Raw genomic sequence first — 22875 nt, forward strand, 5'->3', positions numbered from 1 at the left:
TGAGGTCAGCAAAGCTCCTGTGGCACTTTTTTTTGCCAGTAATGCCAATACCAAAATCAATATCTACTTAAATTGTATTCCATCTCCTTGAACTTTGTCCTTGTTGTCTAACACCTTCTTTCTTTTCTACCAAATTTTTGCCTGCTGTTTATCGATGTGATCAAAGAGCCGAGAGATACAGTGCAAGGCTGCACCTCTGTCCTAAGCCATGTGACTTCTTTTCATCACTATCTCTTTCAATCTCAACACCTAAAGTCATGATCTAAACCTGTAATACGTGCTCGTGGATCTAAGGGGTTACAAAAGCAGGCAGTGGCATCCCAGGCACCTATGGCTTTTTAAGAGGACAGATCACATCAGCTTGGAGTACAACACAATCACCGACAAAATGGCTGCTTGTCCCTTGACAGGTCTGGATGTGAGTGCTGACTTGACGGAGCTAGGACGAACTCCCGTTGCTGTTGTATCTGCAGGAGTCAAGTCTATCCTTGATATTGGCAGGACACTGGAATATCTGGTAGGTAGCATGGGCTGCTGAGCCTGAAAGCAGATAATGTTGTACTTTGCGTACAAAATGCCCAGTGGTGTTGGGGTAAGTATTAAGCCTAAGATTTTTAGAAATTATTGTTGAGAAGACGTGAAGCCATATGTACAGTTCTCTAGTCCTGGGGCTATACAAGCACTGGGCTGTTCCCTAACATAAATCTATCCATGGCCAAGGGGCTGTTCCAACAGCTGTTCCAACTGAGGCCAAAGGCAGCACTAGCCATGCCCTCTTTCTCTGACCTTAGACTTGCTTTCCCGGGACAATGCTCCAGAGCTGATGGATCAGGCACGTTAGATCCACCAAACACTAAAATAAAACCAGAATTAAAATGGGAATCAAGATGGTTTTCAGTAGAGTCACTTTTTAAGGTTTAGTATGTTGGAAACTACCAGGGCCAGCACTTCAGGTGACAGCCAGCGTCGATACTTCTCAATCGCAAACGGAACTCATTTATATTCCTGTCAGCTCATAACATATCTTCAGATCATAGGTTGTTACCTTGGACTCAGTAGTGCGCTAATGACAGCTGCATGGCTTTTGATCAGCTCCGAGCACAAGTGAAGGACGTGCATGTCTCCTATTTCTCAGTAAGCCAGATTCTGTCTAACCAGTTACTGCGTCTGGCTCTTTGCTTTGAAAAATGTTGGTGATAGAACACAATAGAATGGGATGTACTAACATAACCAAACCCTGTGCTAAAGAAAGGCAGTTTCTAGTTGGGTAAAAGGAAGAAGTCTCATTCTTTTGGTGAGTCCCCTTTCCCTTCACTGATTACCTGCTTGTCTCGCCTGTACTGCTGCAGGAGACTCAGGGAGTCTGCGTGGCTGCCTTTGGAGAGTCAAGAGAGTTCCCAGCCTTCTTCTCAAGCCAGAGCGGCTTCCAGGCACCATATCACGTCCGGGATGAAGAGGAAGCAGCTGAACTCATTGGTGTGTTTCAGAAGGGAAAGGCCCATGTAGGGCCCTGGAAAAGAGGGACACAAAAATCACCTTGGATGAGGCACTTTCTTTTTTAACTTTGGAGAATAGTTTGTCCCAAAAAACAAGCCATCCCACCTCCCCCATTCCTGCTTCAGTGCTTTGAAAATAAAGTAGGAGGGAAGTTCAGTTTTTACAGCAGGTTTTTTAGCTAGCTGCAGCCACCTTGGCGTGCTTATACATGTTTTGTTCCCACTGGTGAAGTGGAGGGAACATGTATGTTAATGTGTTTACAAAAACAGTTTCTGGGCCTTCAGAAGTGGAATCTGTTTTCTTTTAAAAAAAATTAAAAATTTGCCCCTTTTATTGTACAGACAGACTCAAAAGAAATAGGCAGATGTAAATTGATTGGTAGCTGGAAAAGACCCTGTCCTTGGGTCACCTAAGAACAGGAGCTCCAGCTCTGTGTGTTCCTTCACCCTGCGCCCACTCTCCTCTGTCCTTTTCCTTCAGCATTTGCTTTATCCAAGGATAACCGCTAACAATCTGCCTGTCCTCTCCCAGCCAGTGCTCTGGGGCTAGGCCTGAGCAGTGGGGTGCTGATAGCGGTGCCCTGTCCCCAGGAGCAAGCTGCCTCAGGCCAGGTCATCGAAGAGGCCATCCAGCAAGCTCTCAGTGAAGCCAGGTGAGAATCAACCTAAGCCCTATCCTTTGCTCACCAGTGGTCTTGGGGAAGTAAATGACTTCAGGAGCACTGCTGCAGGGGCTCTAGCACAGCTTAACCTTGGGTACAGGTGAGCCCACAATATGCTTTCAACCATAGTTTTATCTAACCTGAAGCTTGTTTACAGGACATTTTGTGGTATGTGGTTATGGAGATAAAGTATCTGCTAGCAGCAGTGCTTCTCCTCTGATGCTGTTTCAGCTCACTCCTCATCTGCAGGCATTTTCTTTACATTTGCAGGTCCAAAGGGATCACAGGCAAAGAACTGACCCCTTTTATGTTACAGAAGATCAGCGAATTAACTGATGGGAAATCAGTGGACTCCAGTATCCTTTTACTGAATGGGGAGAAAAAGAGTACTCCAGTGTACTTCATATCTCTTCTGATAATGCTTACTGGAAAACACTGTCACTTTATTGACAGTCTAGCAAGGGGCAAACACCTCAGTATCTGCAAACAGATGATAGCTTAGCGACTGCATCCTGCTTTTTCAGGAGCACCCTTACTGTCCTCATCCACTTTTGCATTAAAAATTGGAGGCCAGCACAGACAGCAGGTGGTCCAGAGCCCAAAGAGATCCCTCACATCTGATCCCTGAGCTTGCCTGCTCCGTGATGGAGTCTCAGCACACTGTTGCCCATGATGGGGTTGCACACTGGAAGGTACGTGGGCTTCCCAGAGCACTGTGTTGTACATCACATCACCTAGTCCAACTCTTCCTGCGGGGGCAGAGTAAGAGAAACTTGGAAGGAAAATACCCCTGGGTGAGCAGAAATCCTCTTGCACAGGCAAGAGAAAGGCAGATCTACCGGCTAGAGTGCTGACATAGGATCTGGGAGAGCCAGGTTCATGTCCAGGCTCTGCTGCCAGCCCTCTAGAAGACCTCATAGCTGGTCGGTCAGGGCAGATTGGTAAAGACATTTTTGGATATTACAGCTGTACACAGCCAGAAAGTGGGGCTTTCAAAACCTCTGATACTCTGCTCCCAGTGAAGCTGATAAAAAATGGGCTTATAGAAACTTGGCAAAAATCTCATTAGGCAGCTAGTTCTGGAAAAGCTGGCCAAGATCCTCAGAGATTTTTTAGACTCTCAGCTCCAGTTTAAGCACTTCACCCTCTCTTTTCTCTGTGAAGCCTTTGCTTCTGCTCCCTATCTGTCAAATTTAGATGACAGGTTTCCTCTCCATGGACACAGGGGGAGGAAGATGGAAAGATTTAAAAATTCAGGGTGTTCATGCAGTATTGTAACCCAGCATATGTGTCCCCAAAGGATTATGCCATAGGGGGATCAAATCTATCAAGTCTCACAGCATGTATTTTCTGCTTTCTCCCTCTAGGCAGTTCCTACATAGGCTTCTGACAGGTTGATCTTGCTGGTATTTTTTCTTTTCCTCAAAGAAATGCCAAACAGACCTTGCTCTGATCCAGAACAACGCCAGAGTGGGCAGCTGCATTGCAGTGGCCCTGAGCAAACTACAGAAAGCCAGAAGGAAGGGGAACCTGCCTCGGCGAGAGGACACAACCCCACCTCAGCCAGTGAGTCCCCTGCTGCGCTCCATATAATGCCTCTCTGCTGACAGCACAGGATAAATTTATATCTGTTCCCAAAAGTAAAAGGTGACTCAGCCAGAGACCAATCTTTCTGCTTCACACTGGCAGACATTCTCTCTTTAGTATTTTTTATTCTTCTCAGATAAATATCCTCTCCTTTTCCCCCTATCCACATTTACAGGGAATAAATACTGACAGTGGCCTAATCCCATTAAGTCCTAGACCATCAAATCCATTAAAACTTTAATCACCTTTTCACCTTTTACTGTGCCCTTACATACAACTTCAACTGTATTGCTCTCAGTGCCAGGGAACTCATGACTACAGAAGTAGACCTGGAAGAGGGTGGAGGGAGATATTTTGAGCTGCTGAGCCATACACATTTTATAAATATCTCTTTTTGTTGACCTCCTGCTCATGATTGCCAAAATTACAAGAGGTACAGCATATCCCAAACAAGATCCATTATAACCCTAATACTCTATTCACTATCTTGGATTTTGTGTGTGCCACATAATTTTCAGGAAATCTATTTTAGGTAGTCTTTAGAGAGCTGAAAAATTTCATAAAACCCATTTGCAATAGGATTTGTCAACATAAAAGAGGGCAGTGACTCCAGAGGCAATAACCCAGCATTTGATGGAATGAGAAAAAAAGAGCTATGTGTCCTCAAAGAATCTGGAAACTTCCCATTTGTGGAGCTGTACTGCTTCTTCTGGCTTTGTAGGACAGTAAGGCAGTGATCCGTAAAGTGTCACTGGGTAGGGCAATTTCTCCTGGGAGCTTGCAATAAATGACTGCATTTTTCTGCCCACTTTTTCCTATTTTCTTTGCTTTCTTACACAGCAGTGCTTGAATGTTTCTGAGGTTTGGTATGTCAAAAATTGTCCCAAGAGAGATGGCTTCAAGGGCACTGACATGACCAGACCCATGCAACTTCTTATATTACTCTATCACCACGCAGAGAAACCACCAGCACCCATATGTGTACACAATAACATCCCACCTGCCATGCTAGGGCTGGCTATGAGCAGGCATAATTCAGAAAGCAACATATAGGAGAGATTTCCATTCTTTCTCATCGGAATTTTACAGACGTGTCTAGCCATGAAAATAAGCACAGGCCTTCACACTGTAAATTAGATATCTTTCAAGAAGGTGGGAAAAAGTGACTAGGAAAAGCAAAGATGACTTGGAAACTTTTCCCTCAAGTCCTTCCAATGACTTTTTACCTCTTTCTTCCCTCTTAAAGGTGGTGATTGGAGGTATCAACGTTGACTTTATAGCCAAGGCGCAGAACCCTGTCATCCTGGTACTGTATATCACCACTGCCATTTCCAGCTACTGTCACAGGAGTGCCCAGCCAAAGGGGGGTGAGGGGGAAGGGGGTATCCGTGCATGATACCCACATGTCTGTATGGACACACATGCACAAACATGGGGGGTGTAGCGCTGTGTATTTGGTGTGTTGTCTACGTGGGCAGTGGGGTGATACATACTGACCTACTCTGTTCCCGTGCTGAAAGTCACTAACCCTACCACTCAGGACAGGGACAGAGCAATGTATCATCCTTACAATCTCCACATGTGGCTCTGGCCTCTACAGTCTATGTTAAGGTGCCTTGGGGCTATTCTCTCATGCCATAAGCCCAAAGAGCTCTTTTAGCAGAAGAGCTGACCAGGGAACTCTCAATGCACATATGCAAAGAGCTAGAAGCAATGGGTAGAGACCCTCACTGTGCTATGACAACCTCTGATTCAAGGACAGACCCTATAGGGAGGAAACCCCCAGGTAAGAGTCAACTCTGGCTGCCTGAAACTGTCTTAGCTATGGAAAGCAGCATGAATAGGAACAAGAGTCTGCATGCAGAGTACCCACAGTGGCAAGAAGCCTTTGAGAAAAGTAGTACTGACACAGTTACAGCTAAACAAGAGAGCCAACCTCCTCAGTCATAAAGGATTGGAGCCACAAAAAAAAAAAAAAAAAAAAAAGATGGCTTTAAAAAAACAGAACATTTTAAATGTCACCAGACCCTCTCCCGCTCAATTTGGTTTGAGCAAGAAACAACAAAGAAGCTGAAGTGGAACAGACCTGGGAGTTCCCCATGCAAATGACAGCCATTTGCATGGCCTATACAATTTTTGTTGAACTATAGGAAGTACTACAGATTGAGGTGGTGAAGCTTGCTCAGAAGTCATTTGGTGTCTCAAATTACTCTATGCTGATTGCTGAGGCAGGAAACTCCTGCTATCAGATGGAGCAATCTGTGAAGACCTCTCAGTCAGATAGGGAAAGACGTGCTGGGGAAGCTGTGCTTAAGGAAGTTGGCTATTCAGTGATACAGAGGCAGAGGCCAAACAGTGTTGTAATGGTCAAGGGTGACACATGCTGTGGCATCAGCTATGAAGGCTTGTGAAACCAAAAGTTCAACTGCTTCATCTGTGATCTAACTGATAACATATCAACTGCTTCATCTGTGATCTAACTGATAACATACATACCCCACACTGAGCTATGAGGACAAGGAGCTAAGCTGTGCCCAAGGGTGAGCAGCCACCGCTTGGCGTGTCAGACCTGAGTGCAGATGCCTGGACCACCCATGGCATGGCGAGGGGCCAAGTGCAGCTATAGACCCTGCTGGGAGTGGCTGACAGGGGAAAGGGAAAATGGAGATTTTAATGTCGTGTGAAAAAGTGAGGCATTAGCTGCCCTTCTTTATAGCAGCAAGCCCTAGAGCTGATGGTCCATCATGGCAGCTACCCAAGTGCCAAGCTGCAGGAGGATTCGGGAACTGACAGCCAAAACATTCCTGCTGACAGCTGCTGTGGTTAGGCACAGAGGGAAAGGCACCCCCAACAGCATTGCTTTGTTTTGGCTTTTAGAGACGGATTTTTTTTCCAAAGGGCTCAGCACCCAGCAGGTTCCACCCTTATGCATGCTGGATTTGTTGCAGAGCACAGGGGTACCACGCACATCTCATGCTGTCCCAGTTAGCAAGAAAGCAGCTGTATTCTGTCGTGGTTGTAATTCCCACATGGCTTTCAAGGCTATCCAGAAGCAAAGTGCTTTATAAGTAACTATCTGACCTGCAGAGAAGGACACACGGTCTTGCTCAGAGAAAGGTGCTGGAAGAAGCATTATGGTTTTAACCCTCTCAGGGTACCCAGAAGTTGAGCAGAGTCTCATTTTTACATTAGGAATTCTAACCTCTTAGGACATGGAAGAAGGTCGCAGAGACTCTCTCAATTCTCTGAAACATTGCCAGAAAGCATCAGCCCAGTCTTATTTTGAATCACCTCAGCAAGCCCATTTTCATCTAAGTTCTTTCACCTCAGCCAGTCCCACCTGAACACAACGTACAAGAGATACCCAAGTACCGCTCAGACTTGGAGTTACCAGCTGAGCTGGCAAGGTGCAACGAAAGCCAGTCATTTCTTCAAGAGCAGGCTGCTAGTTTCTCACTGCACCCACCTGCTACTTTAAAGAGAGATTTAGCATCTTCATTTCTTTTAGGCCCCGTGGGGTTGTACAACGGCAGAGGTCACCCACAGCTGGATCACTGAGCAGGAGGCTGGTACATCTGCTGTTAGGGCAAGGCTTGGCATAAAAAACCTGAAACTCTGCCTTTGGGATGTGCAGGGGACTAAAAGAGAAGATCAGCATGCCAGGCAATGAAAGGAGCTCATGAGTATTTTCAACATTCCTGCTAGCATCAGTTTTGAAAAACAGATAGTGGAACTGCATAAAATAGAGTTTGTACTCATTACTTACGGCAGTTAGTACCATCTTTTAGTATTGAAATAGGGGCCAGTGTTCAAAGACATGTTGTTTGACTTGCCTAAACAAGCATCCTTGCTTTTTACTTTGGAGTAGGTTTTTTTTTCCCCCCTTCCCTTGGCTGCCTCTATTATGCATAGCGAGCTTCAGAGTTAAAATAGCCAAGCTCAATACTTTCAAAATCTGCAACACTCAACAGGAGACAGTTGCAGATGGAAATATCGTCATTCCTGGCAGTACCAGTGGCAATTCCCAGGGAGCATGAGCAAATATAATGGACGGGCATTTGGGTTAATGAGGAGTGACAAGTAGTGGAAAGATGGACAGAGGCCATAGGTTGCTTATATAGAGGCAGTTCTACTCAGGTGGTCTGAGCAGTTCAGGGCTTGGGGAACTGCCAGACAGAAAAGCAAAGGTGTCAAGAATTAGCACCAAGTCTTACAGACTACAGAACTGGGGAGAGTCAGGGCAAACAAAACCAGCCTGGAAGTCAGAAGAGAGTAATAAAAGAGCATATGTAGATGGGAGAGCAGCCTCTTACAGTTGCAGGGCCGGATGCGGAGGAAGGCGTTGTGTGCAAAGGACAGATGTACAGCTTCAGATGGGGGCAGAAGAAGGGTCCTTGGGGAGCTTCAGTGTGAGTTTTGAGAATGCCCAAGAACAGTGATGGGCTGGAGGCAGAATATTTCTTACTGTGAGGTGACAATACATTTACTTGTTTAGGACAAATAGTGGTGTTTACAAGCAAGAAAAATGTGTATGTGCAGAGGTATTCTGGTGCACCTGGGCCAACATGGGGCAGAGAAGGTCTGGGCCAGGAGCTGCTGTGTATGGGCCTGCGCATGCTTCAGCGGTTGCCACCCAAATGCTCAACACACGCTTGAAGGCTCTGAATTATCCAGAACTGTGAAGATCATTGTGACTGCCAATGGCAAGCTGTCTTCAGAAATGGAAAATATGTTTCAGGATTTTATGAAACAAGAGCTTTAAACCCATTTGATAGCCAGATGAAGCCCAAAGAGATTTGAGCATTTACCAACGTAATTCTTCTGGCAGGAGAATTGGAAGGAGGAGATGGGTGAAGGATGCCTGTGTTCTGACAATTTGGCTGTTTGTGACAGACTGACAGATGGACAGAGGAGTGGAAGGCAGAGGCAAGAGAAAAGAGAAGTTTATAACCACAAAGGTAGAAAAGAAGGATATTTTTGATGAGGGAAATGCTTGGGAAGAGAAGGGTGAGTGAAAAAGTATTCACAGACTGAAACAGGTCTTCCACAGGTAAAGTACAGAAGCAACATGGGCAAAGGTAACATATCTAATTTTAGCTTCAAAGAGAAATAAATAAATAAATAAAGAGCCTAGGAGGCAGCTGCAGAGCCCATCAGGTCTGGATCAGCACCTCTGGAGTCCCAGTGTTGATGTGAGCAGGTCAATTCAGAGGGCTGCTTGTATCGACCAAAACAGTCATTACCGTTGTTCTAAGACATCTTAGCAAATAAGACCAAAATAGCAATGCATGGGGAGACCAAACTGATCTGCCCTCCTAGGAAGTTGGCCTTTGTCATCAAGGTTGAAGTGTGTAGATGGGCTGTGGAAGCTTGCATTGCTCTCAATCCGGTAGCTAGATGGCTTCAGCACCCTCTAATTACTGACCTAGGTTTCAGCAGCATCAGCTTCACATGTTAATGGAGACACAGCATCTACACCAAGCAGCCCTCCCAGTTTTGCTAATTAACAATTTATTCTTCCAGGGTGGTGGGCAAACAAATGCTGGAAGAGTGAGACGAACCTTTGGCGGTGTTGGAAGAAACTTGGCAGGTGCCTAGTGCTTTGGTTTGCCTGTGGGTACATGCCAGCTGTGATTTGTCCTTTGGTATTCCTTCAACAGCAGGAGCTCCTGAATGCTATTAAGATCTGGGACACATTAGGCAACATACCAGTGGGCAGACTGCCTGGAAAAGGCAGGGGCCATTCCAAGAAATAAGAGGGGAGGGAGTTGGGGTCAGGAAAAGAAAGGTCCACAAATATGAAGTTAACTAATACATAGCACAGTGACCCCAAATCAAAGTTAAATAAGCATCAGTGGTCTCCAATGACTGCTGAACAGCCTGGTCCTCAGTGTTGAATTAATGCCAGGTTATAATCACAATAGAAGTAGGTCTTGAGCAAGAATCTGAAAGGGATAGGCTTATTCAAAGATGATCATCCATGTACCACAGACAAGAAGAACTGAGATGCAGGAATTGCTGTAGAAGAGGAAGGGCTACAGTTTTTGGCACCAGGAAGGGATCACACTGTACCTGGTGCTCTGCCACAAGCAGCATCAGACCAGTGTTTGGGTACTGAAATTAGCAGGGGCAGATTACAAAAAGATTTTAGGATTATTCCAGCTTTTTGGCCTTTCCCAAATCTTCCTAACACAAATCTGCTACCACTTCAGATCACAAATGGGGAAGCTTGAGGGGGGGGGGGGGGAAAGTGCCACCCATGCCACCCACTGAGGTATAATTTGTGGTAACCTGAAGGGAGAGGAGGAAGGTTTTCCTGTGAATCCATTCAGATTCAGTGGTTCTAGTAAGATAGCGTGGCAAGAACAGCAGTGTGGGAAGGCCAGCAACAGGAAAGGTCCTGCACAGAAGCAATGTGGGAAAGCCCACATGCCTGTGATGGTAAAGGAGATGATGCCAAGGGAGTGCATAATTTTCTTCCCTCTTCTTTTGTCCTGCATTCCCAGATGTTCCAAAAAATCCAGAGAATCCAGAATGCGGGTGCAGCACACAGGTGTAGATCATCCCACTCAACCCCAGCCAGTCATTTGCAGCAACTGTGGCCGAGTTTCATCTTGAGCATCCTTCTAGACCAGGACTGATGGGCATTAACGTTTCCAGGAGAGGGCTTTCCTACAGACGCTCATCCTGCACAGGCTTTCACTATGTTCACAGTACTCTGATGGATTTATTAACATCTTTTGTTTCTATTTGCTTTTAGACTGCTTAAGCCGTCTTGGACAGACACCTCTGTTTTTATCAGCCATGGGGAAGGATGAACATTCAGAGTCCATCCTGCACTACTGTCACCACATGGTACGTTGCACAGTAACGGCACCTCAGAAGTATGGAAGCGATAACATTACATAGAGGGAAAAATCTTCTCAACCCTGGCAGACATAAGAGCCACTTTCTGTCAGGCTAGGAGCAGGAATAAGTCAATGCTCCTTTAGTTACAGAAAATTAGAAGGCAAGGAGCCACCCCCCAAAACACAGGCTAGATGTATGTACCATTTGAAGCCTGAACCACGGGGTCTGAATTCAGCTCCAGGGAGTGGCACTTGAAGGAGGAAGAGAGGTAAATCAGGAGGAACTATGAAAACTTCTAGGAAGGCCTAAGCACAGCCAGAAATATGCAAAGCCTGACCCTGAGGATAGACAAAACAATGCCAAAATCAGCCTGGTTTGGGTAAAGCATAAGTTAGAGAAAACCTGGAACTGAGAGCACAGGCTGAACACCTCCCAGATTCAGAGGAGTAAGGTCCTCCACATGGCTGCATGCACCCCTCTCTAACTGCGCACCAGAGGAATACCTGGCTTCAGCAGCAGCTTCTCCCCCGAGGCCAGGGAGCCAGGGGCAGCAAGGCAGAGCATCACCACCCCAGCAGGGAGCAGAAAAAGCCAGGAGGGCAACCGTAACCCAGGGCATCAGGCACCTCCGTGGTGAAGAGGCAGGGCTGAAGACAAGCCAGGGGTGTGGGTGGGGACCCCAGGTGAAGCTGGTCAGGGCCATTAAGGCCTATTAGTGCCCTCAGGGCCCCCGTATCCAAATAGAGCACATGAGGCCTTAGTTCTGGCTACCTGAGCAACTCAGTAAATGAAGCAATAAGAGCATCAACTCTTTTTTGGTTTATAAAGGCTTCATAGCGGCAGGTCTATAACCAGTCCTGTACCCAGCACAGCACAGTTTGTGCTATCAAAGTGAGCAGTCTCCCAAGGGAAGATGGACTAGCTGACCAGCCACCAAGCAACCCTTGCCTGTAACAAAATACATTACCACCAGTGCTGGAGAAGACCCTTTCCTTAAAACCTCCAACTTCCCTGTGAACTACTGGGGGAGGATGCATTTCTCCATCCACGTGTATATTCCAAGACATGCCCTGAATTCTCTAAGCAGATCATTCAAAAGACCCACAGAGGAAGGACACCTCATAGCTATGTCTGTGACACTGCTGTAAAAACGGCTCCAAGGCTGCCCTCAAAATCAGGCTGTGCAGTCAGTCAGGTGGCTAACATAACCGCTAGCTGGAGTGTGCCACCGTGACATGCCCAGCGCGTCGGCAGGGCATCGAAGTGTCACACAAGCTACGGGACTGCATGAATGGATGGCTGGAGCAAGCAGTGCTGCAGCCACTCTGCAGATGACTCTTCCATTACAACAGAGACAACCTATGGAACTGCATGGCAGAGACCTGTCACTCTCATTTACTAAATCATTTCTTTAACCTGTGGAGTCTGTTTCATTGCAAATATTAAAAACTAGCCATCGGCCAGGATTGTCTAGACCAAGATACCTCTGAAATGTTGCTTATCTGAAGGAGGAAGGGAGGTTGAAGGGAGAACAGCAAGCTGGGCCACTGCTACTGATCAGGTGGACACAGTGGGAGAATGAGCTGAGTGTGACAGGGAAGAGAAACATGCTGCATTTATAACTGTCCTCCCTGTTTTAGGACATGCGTGCTGTCCTTCAGCTGGAGTGGGAGAGCACAGCCACTTACTGTGCTGTGATCACTAGTGCTGGGGAGCTCAGCGTCGGCTTGGGAGATATGGACATCCACCACCAGATAACAGAGCAATACGTAAGCATACCATCTGATTTATAAGCTTTTTCTTATGAGAAGCAGCGTGGATGTGTGACAGAAGGCAACTGGTGAAGCTGTACCAGGAGGGAGTGGGTGTGCGGAGGGAACATGGGAAATCCTAAAGTTAACCCCCTCACATTGGCCACTGAGGTAGCAGCGTGGCAAGCTACCAGAGCCCTCTGTTACTGCTGATCCAGCTGGAACTTCTCTCTGTTTCTGCTCCATACAGTATCACCACTACCATCATCCCATGACATGTGGGCCAGAATCCTCTTTATTAACTAGTCCCAGCTAACCTATAATTTTTGGCACCTTAAAGCCAGCAACAAATCCAGTCCACCTGCAGAAATGGTATTTCCCCCTTTAGGGAAAAACAAAAAAAAATTGGACAGAACACTGTTGAAAGCAAGTTTTCCTGTTCCATCCCCTCCCCACCATCCCTGTTTTTTCTACATGCTGAGTTTTATTAACAGGCACTGCTGCTCAGCACATCCAAACCTTCAAAACATCAGGGCTAATGGAAGCAGTGATTAAGGACCGATTCAGTGAAAGCCCCATCACTACACCTTCCTTCCCTACTCATTCTTTTGTTGACAGAACAAATGCCTGTGCTTCATGATTGACAGTGACATGGAAGTTAAGTGCAATTTACTTACCAGTGGGATCCCCATGAGGTGGAGACTTCCTAGGGAAAAATGTCGTCATTGCTCCCACTTCCATCCCCACCCCAAGCCTTGGCACAGAACACCATTACATGACAGATTAATTCTCCTGAGCTTTACAAAAAAGTTGTGGCCAGTGGAAACTCTGAACCAATCTGCTGCTGCAAAGTGCATTCTGGCAGCCCTTCTTTCCGCCAGGATTAGCAGAGAGATGGAAGGGATGCTGCATGAGTGCAGCATTGAGCAGCCTTAGAGAGCCAAAGGAGGGAACGGCGGCTCCCCACTCTACTGCTCCACTGTCCCCATCCCTACGTGATTCAGTAGGACCCAGGAGTAACACACCGTGGGGTACAACCTGTCTCAGGAGGCATTGTGCACAGAGGACATATAAATGACATGTGCAGCAAGCAAAGGTGTAGTCAAGCCAGGCATAGCACAGGGAATCCTACAGTGACATTAAATAGCAGCATTCCCTTTCCCTGTAGGTCTCTGACTGACCCCTGGTACCAAAGTAGTCTAGTGAGGACCAGCAGCTACCTTTCTCTTCTGGAGGGGCCCCGCCAGCTGAGTCCAGCTGTTGATGGCAGGGAGCAGGGGAAGGAGAAGAAGGGGAGGAGGCGAGACAAATGGAAATATCCATTTTCCTTAGGGAATCACTCTTTTAGGCTTATGCCTGCACCTGAGGGCTGCAATACGAGTGAAAATCCTACATCCCGGGTCTGAATAGCGATCATTTTGTCCCCCTGCAATGACTCGCAGTGTCTCTTCTCTGTGTCCTGGATTTTCACTAGGTGTCCCAGTTCAAGGAGAACCTGTGCCAGGCCCCGCTAGTTTGCATTGATGGAAATGTGCCTCTTTCCACTATTCAGTATGTCTGCCAACTAGCTAGAGAGCATCAGCTAGCAGGTAAGGAGAACTCACCCAGCTCTGGCCCCGTAGCTCCTAACAGCCTGTGTGCCCAGACACTCCGCACACCCTGAGAGCTCTCCACTGCTGCTTGCTGGAGATGCCCAGTTATTGTCTGACATGCTGTGTTATTCAGCGCTCCTTTCTATAAATTACTACTCTATTTCAAATGGATGTAACATTTCTGCTTTCTCTGAGTTTTTCTGATTCTGCAGCTAAATCACATTTCCCGGAGTGTAGGTGCTATAGCCCTCGGGCACTGCCAGAAAGCCAGGGAAAGCTGCTCTCTTTGCCTTTAATCTCAAGGCAAGCACAAACGTGTGCACTTCTGCCAGTCTGAGCAGCAATATACTTTGCTTTTCAGAATAAGTGCTAAAGCATCTTTGGAGAGGATTTCTCTCCCACTTCCCATAAAATAGATACCACCCTCCCATGGTATGCTGGGGACCCTTCACAAGGCTTCCTAAACCTTTGGAGTTATGCCTTCATTTTTAAAAGCAAATCCTGAAGAAGGAGGCAATGTTCTTAAAACCTGGCAGAGGCTCCAGAACCAGCTAAGAGGAGTAACAAACCTGAAGTCTGGTTATATCACTCCAGAGCCAGAAGCAACATCATTGTTGCTGAGCACCAGAAAGGAAACCCTGGGAGACCTTGTCCCAGGCATGGGGGAAACAGCATTTAAGTTTCTAATAGATTACACATATAACCCCAGTTGTGCAGATCACGCTAAGGGTTCTACACTGCATCCTGCTCTGACACAGAGATGAACCGCTAATTGATTAATTAACTAACCAATTGCAATGTTGTTTTGAAGTGTGCTATGAGCCAACAGATGAGAACAAGGCCTCTAAACCATTCCTCTCAGACAGCTGGAAAGCGCTCACGTACATTTCCCCCAACCTGCAAGAGCTAAGAGCAATAAATCGGACCCTCGGGAACCCTCTGCCAGCAGGTATTCAATACTCAGAAGGGTCAGTCATGCTTTTAGATAACCTAGATCCTGGAGAAGAGCATTTTCCACTCCAGCCTGCATTTCAAGCAAATTGGGTTATAACACTGGGGATTCATAAGCACTCTTGGTGTCTTCCACCTTACAGCCATCTCCGCGTGGCTTGTACGGTGCAGGCCAGACTGGTGGTCTGTCAAAGAGCACAGTAGGCCTGGGATGGCTCCTTGTCCAAAACCAGAGATCCCATTTGCCTCACTTCATCAGCTAAACAGGAACAATCTCTGGTTTGCAAACACATCTCTGAAGCGTGATGCTCTGAGGGCACCTGTCTCATCAGTACCACCCTATGCAGAAATGAAATACCCCACCACATGCAGATGGAAATCCAACAGCATTAAGACAAGTCATGCTTCATGACAGCTTTTTGATCTCTACAGAGACATGTTTAGTCCCATAAGGGGTGGTTTCCTCAGCACAGAATAGAGGTACGATATGGAAGTCTAACGCTGGAGAATTCCATGTTTCCTATGATTTAAAGAAAAAAAATTATTTCAACCACATTTCAGAAGTGCTCATAAATAGTAGCACTCATAAACAGTACTAGTGGTGCTTATAAATAGGCTTCCAGCCCATAAAAAGGCCAGTTGAGGACCTTTAAAGTTATACCACAGTTTTTCCTCCCCGCTCTCTGAAGAGCTGCCATCCAGGTTGGAGGATGTTGTCCAGACTGCAGTGGCCCTGGCCCGCCCTTTGCTGGCCCACCTGCACGGTGTGGTGGTGACCCTTGGCGCTCACGGTGTCCTCCTGTGTGGCAAGAGCCTGGGAGGGAGGATCTCGCTTCATCCAGGAGCTCACAAACAGGTAAGGGCACGGAAAACAGCTTCTGAGCTCTCAGTTGCTTCTTTCTGGGACCATATAGCACTGTTGCTATTTCTGGTGGCATGGCAGCAGTCCTGGGAAACATGGCGTCACTGCTGGCAAATGTTCATGTTTGGGGGGTGAAATACACGGCTCTGAAAGAAAATCAAGTTGTCTGTCCATATACTGCTGGCTCCTAGCAGCAGTGTTTATAGTCAGCTAGTTTTAAATGTGCTTACTGTGAATATTCATGCGTGCAAGCTTCATTTTCAGGAAGCTTCATTTAAATCACTGATCTTTTTCAAAATGTGAACAAAGATTGCCTTTTTTTTTCCCCTTTTCTTTTTTTGGCATCTGTGCGGGTGTAGATGGCATCAGCCACATCAGGCCTTATCAGCTTGGGCAATTCCCACTGACTTCCCTTCTCTCCCCCCACAGACTGCTGCTGCCAGCCTCTGTGCCACCCACTACCCCGCCATCCACATCAGCAGGGAGGAGATAGTCAATGTCTCAGGAGCCGGCGACAGGTATATTGCTCACTGCTTTGTCTTCTCCAGCTAAATGTGGAAGGGCCATAATCAGATTTCTTTGAAATTCTACTGCAAAGGGAAGCGACATTCTGCTGCTTGGGGGACAGATGTTAAGGACACAAGAACAGGACTGGTTACTGTGATTCCTTGCAAAGCTTGCTAAAAATGTCCCCCTAAGCATCTCGGAAGCCAGTCTTGCCATTATTAGTTTTGCTTTTCTTTAAGACCCAAGCCTTTCATGGCAATCTAGTAGTTCTGAATTAGTCCGGGCTCAGCTGCTAAAAGCAAACCACCTTACATCAAAGCTGTCTTTCTTACCAACTAACTACTTTACTTCTACATGTCTCCAATGGAAGTGGAACTGCCACTCAGTAGCTAAAATAGGCCTATAAAAGCATTTCATCAGGTTCTGCGTTTCCCTCTGGCAATAGCTCATGCTTCAAAAGAGTCTGCTGTATAATTCGCCTAGCTGTTCACACAACTCTGTACATGGGACTAGGCAATGACAGGTATTATTCCTAGCCCCACTGATCAATTCTCAGTCTGTCAGAGTAATATTTTATTGTGCTCCTTGTTAACTTGTCAAACTATATGTAGTAGTCAAGGTTTTTTTCTTCTTGCTTCATACACTGCAATAATTGATTCTGTCCTTTCATTGCCTTGGGCTAGACCAAAAGGCTGTATGTGACAGATATTTCCTTTTATTATTCTACTCTTACCTGCCAATAGCTCAACATAGCAACACTTTTGTGTCAGAAATAGTGTGGCCAGCAGGACCAGGGAAGCGATCGTCCCCTGTACTCAGCACTGGTGAGGCCGCACCTCGAGTACTGTGTTCAGTTTGGGGCCCCTCACTACAAGAAGGACATTGAGGTGCTGGAGCGTGTCCAGAGAAGGGCAATGAGGCTGGTGAAGGGTCTAGAGCACAAGTCTTATGAGGAGCGGCTGAGGGAGCTGGGGTTGTTTAGCCTGGAGAAGAGGAGGCTGAGGGGAGACCTTCTTGCTCTCTACAACTACCTGAAAGGAGGTTGTAGCGAGGTGGGGGTCAGTCTCTTCTCCCTAGTAACAAACGATAGGACAAGAGGAAATCGCCTTAAGTTGCGCCAGGGCAGGTTTAGATTGGATATTAGGAAAAATTTCTTCACCGAAAGTGTTGTCAAGCATTGGAACAGGCTGCCCAGGGAAGTGGTTGAATCCCCATCCCTGGAGGTATTTAAAAGACGTGTAGACGTGGTGCTAGGCTAATGGTTGGACCTGATGATCTTAAAGGTCTTTTCCAACCTAAACGATTCTATGATTGTATGATTCTATTATTCTTTTTTCTTTTATGAGTGGGCAGAATGAAAAATCTTTTTTTTTGAAGCTTACAGCATCCTCAGTATTTGACTTAGGATCAGTCAATAACTTCTTCCCAAGCTAATTAACTCACTTAACACCAGCACGCATTCCTTATGTCCCAAATCACCTCTGAGATGAGTTGACTGCGACTGCAAGCTGGTCTTCTCCAAAGACGACTGAAGTGTTGTTCGGAGCAGTAAGTGTAACAGCAGAGGAACGAGGGCTGGGAGGAACCTCGCGGAGTCAGCTTGTCCTAAGGAAAGCTCAGCTTTGCTCACTGCTTCTAGCAGATGAGCCCAACCTCTGTCAGCCCCTCCAGGGACACAGCCTCCTCTCTGTGCCATCTCAGTAGACAACTACTCCTTACCGCAGGACAATTTTTTCTAGAGGCTAATGTAAACTAAACATCTTCTTTAGGGTTTCCTTTCCCTTTTTAAAAGCTTAATTTAAGGGAAGACCAAAGGTGAGATAAAGTGCACCACTGCCAAACACCTCCACTGAATTACACAGGAGTACTTGAAGTTTGTTTTTCCTTCCAAAGCTATCTGAAAGCTAGGGGCCCATTACTGCTCCCATTTCTGAACTAATATTGGTCTGGAAATCCCATTCCCCAGAGTCCCCAGGTCCATGCGGGAATTTTCACAGTCCTCTTGTTCATCCAGGGCTTTCCTTCCTGGTAACCCTGGCTGCTCCACTGAGCTGCAGAAATCCCTGTTCTACAGGGTAAGAGTGTCAAAACAGGCTGGAAATGCCAGGACACTGCATTGGTGTCCATGCCATCTCCACAGCATAGAAACTGGTAAAGTTGCCCAAGCCCAGCCTGTTGGCACTTTAAAGGGACTACGCAGCAGGGTGTAACCCAGGGCTGCAACACATTCACGCCTCAGCCTCTGTGAACCCCAGCGCTTTTGAAGCACCGGTCAGAGGACACCGCACACCCAAAAGCAGTGATCCAGGGCACCTCACATCTCACTTCGACCCTGCAGCTCTCCTACAACTCCAGAGATGCTGCCCAAGGAGCTCTGCGTGTGTGCGAGGAGCAGCGGCTGTTTACTCCTTGCACCTGGCTGCCGTGACAACACAACACCGCGTGCCAGCACGCGGCATTGCTAGGGGATGCTTCCCCAAATATTTACTCTGAACTTCTGGAGCTGTTGAGAGATTGAATGGTTTATGGAAACCATAATCTTCTGTGCTTTTGTTATGGATAAAAAGATGTTGAGGTAATTAGTCAGGGCACAAAACCAAAGGTAATCTTTTTCCCTTCCCCACAGATTTGCTCATTAATCCTCCCTGTCATCACATTTTCCTGTTCTTACTTCTTCCTCTCAAATGTCATTATCTTCTCTCTTCTCATTCACTTCTCCTTTGTCTTTTCGTAGTTTCTGAGCATCATTACTGTATTTAGCTATGAATAAACAGTAGTTGTTCCCTGTCGATCACAAACACCACCCTGCCCGTATCCATGCCTCAACAGAGCCTTCCCCTGCAAGCCAGGCAGATGGCAAAGTCACCCCCTACTCCTGATGGCCTCCTTGGTGCCTTGTGAGGACCTGTGGGTGACCGCTGTTGTTCCAAGCACTCACATAATTTTTACTGGGAAATCTCAAATGGAAAACCACAGCTAAAGTTTACAAAAATCTGAATCTACAGTCTCATTTCAGCTTTGGATTTGTTTTTCCAGTTGTGTCTGTTGCCCTGTTCACATACATATGGAAACTTTACCTCTCTTCCCATCCACCCCTTTGGGGACAGGAGGGAATGTAACGAGGCTCCAACAAGGAGCAGAGAAGTGACAAAATAATTAGAGAGTAAGGGAAAAATAGGTTCTTCCCTTCTTGGACTCCTTTCTTTTCTCCTGCCTCACCTGGAAAACTGGGGAGAAAAGAAAATGTGGTGGAATGGGAAAGTACCTCAACTTCTCAGATGAGAAGCAAATAACATGCGAATAAATAGCACTATTTATTACTCCAAATTGAAAAATAAATATAAAAAAGCAAAAACTTTTCATTATAACCTCACCCCTCCTGTGTGACATGTTCTGCTTCTCTAAGTGTTGGTTTGGGTCCAAATGAATGCTCTTACAAACGAATGGCCGTGTTCCCGAGGTCAAAGGTGTTCCCCAGTGTTCAAAACCGCCTTTCTTTCTCTCCACAGCTTAATGGCGGGAATCCTTGCAGGGATGCTTGCTCAACATGACACAGATACCTGTGTCCGGATGGGTCTGCTTGCTGCAAGCTTGTCTCTCCGTTCCTATGAGCCCATTTCCCCAGAAATCAGCACTTCCAGTGTCAGCCAGGAGCAAGTCAAGAGCAGGAGTTGGCCAGAGGTGAAGGTATGGAAGTTGGACTAGGGCACCATGGCTTTCTCATCCATCACCTCCTCGCACTCCCAGCATTGCTATTTCCAGGAACTGGGCCATGTTTTGAGCTTCAAGCTCAAAAGCTGGCTGCTGACCAGAGGACTTAGACTTTTGGTGCACACTGCTTTTTGGGAGGTGAAGTATCAATGGAGTGCATTTGGTGACAACTTGTATTGCACTGTTCACACTCATGTTAGTCTGCTGTTGTTTCCTCTCCTTTTTTTTTTTTTTTTTTTTTTTTGATGGGTTACAGCAACCACAGCTTGGTTCTTCTGTCTACAGCCTGTTGATATTTTATCTCACCTCCCCTTCCAAGGAGAGCACTCACCTGTTTTGGTCTTGAGTAAACCCTCAGAGAAGGAGGCCCCAACCCAGGCTGCTTCTTCTTTGTAAAGAAAAGCTGGTTTCTGCTCTTTCAGACTTCTTCCTTCCCTGAACCTCCAGTCCTTCCTAGATTTTCTCCTGAGGGGATTTTCCCTTCCTCCACCTTGTGTCACTGTTGTCCATTATCATTGTAGCTCCTCTGTCGCCGACTCCCAGATCTTCAGGACCATGTCTCTTCAAGTGGGCTCAGCAGCAACATCCTCGCTTGCTGCTCACTCCTGGTTTATATCCGTGAGGTCCCATGGACCATAATGTGTGGCAAGGTGCAGCTGGCGGGCACATAACACTGCAGGACAACCTCATCAGTCTTCCCAAGACAGAGAGCAAATGCTGCACTTTCTTGTTCTGAAGTCCAATGCCCCTGGAGAAAGCAGGCCAGACTAACCAGGGGCTAAGCTGTTGTCCTTTAAAAGATAACTGCCTCTTGTCCTGCACACATTCATCTGAACTTGGGGCTTCCCTCCTCCTCAGCCCAGAGTGTCAAGAGCAAACACCCCACTCACCCACATACACACACCTCGGAGAGCTGGAGCAAGACCCTCGCTCCATGCCTCCGTTTCTGACCACTTGGCAAACCATTGGGTATTATTTGACACGGAAAACTTCCCACTGGTGGCTGGCTGGAGAGGAGCACTGGCAGATGTGATCCTCACAGAGCACTGCCTGCTGGGACCAAAACATTCATTCACACCTTCCCTTCCCTCCAGAATAAGAAGTCTCCTGGTACCATTGCAGCAGCTCAGGATAATGACATTGTTTGCAGGGAGGAGGGGAAGCACGGCCCTTGTTTACAGGTGGACACACAAGCTGTGTAGCTCAAATGGCTCTGCCAAGTTAACAGCGAGTCCATGGCAAAGGCAGGAACAGAGCAGAGCTTCCTTGACCCTGTCCAGGCTAGAGCTGCATGTTGAGCCCTCTGCCTTTAACCCCTCCAGCATCTTTATTAGCAAGGACATCTACACAATTTTACACAGGCTAAGTCTGGTCCACAGCCTTTTCACAATTAGCTGACGTAGCCAGCTTGGCTATGGAAATCAGCTTCTCACTCTGCTGTTGTGTAACTTATCTCCCAGAGATAGCTCCTCTAGATGCCTTCTAGCCTCAGAGCGACTGAATTCAAGGGTGAGAAGACACCAGCTCTGCCTCTGTTTTTTCAGTCTCATGCAGGGCCACCGGTGGCTGAAAGGGGAGTAGCAGGGGCTGGCAGTGGGCTGGTGGCGGGAGACCTCTGTGGGGGTCTCACGGGGATGCTTGCTGGCTCAAGGCTGCTGAGCCATTCCCACATCAGAGGTAAGAAGGACAGTGGCCATGTGAACTCCTCCCTGGTCCACAGGGGAGCACCCACCGTGCAATTGCAAATGCCAAAATGATGTCTGGGGGAGGGCAGGGTCCTACACAGGCTTCAGGTACAGTGTCTGCAAAACAGCCTCCCTCTCCGTTACAGCCTTACAGCAGCTGCCACTGATTGCAGTGTCCAGCTCCATCGTTACAACAGCCATGCATGAAAATACCTGTGTTTCGCTCGTACACTTTTACTGTCTATACAGAAAATAATACCAGTGGATGTGTAGAAATCAGCTATCTGGTCTCCTGCACGGTCTCCTGCCTTCCTTTTGCTCACACCCAGGGGAATGGGCTGGCAACTCTGCAGAAGAGACTGTGGTGGTGGATGGTTTTCTTTTTTAACTTTTAAGCCACAGTGGGATAGGGGAACTGTCTCTCAGCTTTACACGGGCACAAAAGCACTCACTACACCCTCCAGAGTCCTTCCTCCCACCAGGAGGATGCAGCACAGCAGACAGGACCACAGACACCTTTTCACACTGGAAATTTGTCCTCGGAGCGGCTGGAGGCGGTGGAGGCTGCAGCGGTATGACTGCTGCCCCGTCCTGCCCGGCTCTTTAATTCAGAGCTATCTTCTGGCTGGAAGCGGTAATTGCATCCTACCCAAATGCTGTGTCTAAAGCCAGCGCCGTCAGTCCCCCCTCCGCAGGCACACAGAGCAATTCTGAACGAAAGCATCTTTCCTGCGGTCCTGTGCACGTGCAAATGTTGCCCTTTGGTGGATGAGGAGCCAGAACTCGGTGGAAAAAGGCTCTGGGGGTGACCCTCCCTGCTAGTAAGTGGGGCTGAGGAAAAGAGGATAGTCCCGATGCTCAGGACTGTGACCGCAACCTTTCGTCCAAGAAGGTGCTGACAGAGAGGCCGTGATGTGGTGGAAGGTGCCATCCCTTCCCCATCCGAGAGATGCCAAATACGGACAAGTATTAGGGAGAAGGACATCTCCCACGGAAGCGATGAGGAAGGGTGACCCTCTCTCCCAACACATGATGTGCACAGGATGCAACTGCGGTCGCCATGGGTAATCAGTCAACAGTTTAGTGAATGCTGAAACTCATTAAAACTAATTGCCAGTGGAGCTGGGTCTTGGTGCTGGCCATTTTTGAACCTGACGGATAGTAAGCCTGGAGTATGGGCTCACCCTTCATTTCGTATAGAGGTCACCCGCTGGCGAGGACC

At 47.2% G+C, this 22875-nt stretch overlaps 1 protein-coding gene and 1 long non-coding RNA gene across 11 annotated transcripts in view; one reads left to right on the forward strand and one right to left on the reverse strand.

Moving 5' to 3' along the window:
* The window catches only part of LOC104012382 (uncharacterized), a 28274-nt gene extending 5502 nt beyond the window's left edge, over nt 1–22772 (forward strand). For 6 of the 10 annotated variants that reach the window (XM_087765487.1, XM_087765480.1, XM_087765484.1 and 3 more), the window contains exons 6-20: nt 411–517; nt 1350–1476; nt 2029–2149; nt 2429–2514; nt 3600–3724; nt 4992–5051; nt 9269–9335; nt 10506–10600; nt 12235–12363; nt 13820–13934; nt 14749–14886; nt 15578–15744; nt 16180–16268; nt 19767–19944; nt 20490–22772. In XM_087765487.1, the coding sequence (XP_087621613.1) occupies nt 411–517; nt 1350–1476; nt 2029–2149; nt 2429–2514; nt 3600–3724; nt 4992–5051; nt 9269–9335; nt 10506–10600; nt 12235–12363; nt 13820–13934; nt 14749–14886; nt 15578–15744; nt 16180–16268; nt 19767–19944; nt 20490–20639 (1754 nt within the window). In that variant the 3' untranslated portion in view covers nt 20640–22772. Of the gene's footprint in view, nt 1–410; nt 518–1349; nt 1477–2028; nt 2150–2428; nt 2515–3599; nt 3725–4991; nt 5052–9268; nt 9336–10505; nt 10601–12234; nt 12364–13819; nt 13935–14748; nt 14887–15577; nt 15745–16179; nt 16269–19766 lie in introns of all 10 variants that reach the window. The other 4 variants (XM_087765489.1, XM_087765485.1, XM_087765486.1 and 1 more) reach the window with 4 other exon arrangements.
* On the reverse strand, nt 419–15763 carry LOC148054679 (uncharacterized). The gene is made up of 3 exons (XR_015706974.1): nt 15646–15763; nt 1323–1510; nt 419–540 (listed from the first exon to the last, which is right to left on the reverse strand). It is a non-coding gene; the product is annotated as an uncharacterized LOC148054679 (long non-coding RNA).
* Nucleotides 22773–22875: the final 103 nt, after the last annotated feature.

Source organism: Nipponia nippon, unplaced genomic scaffold (assembly GCF_047370975.1).
Source record: "Nipponia nippon isolate SJK-2023a ecotype South Korea unplaced genomic scaffold, ASM4737097v1 scaffold_3, whole genome shotgun sequence".
NCBI lineage: Eukaryota > Metazoa > Chordata > Aves > Pelecaniformes > Threskiornithidae > Nipponia > Nipponia nippon.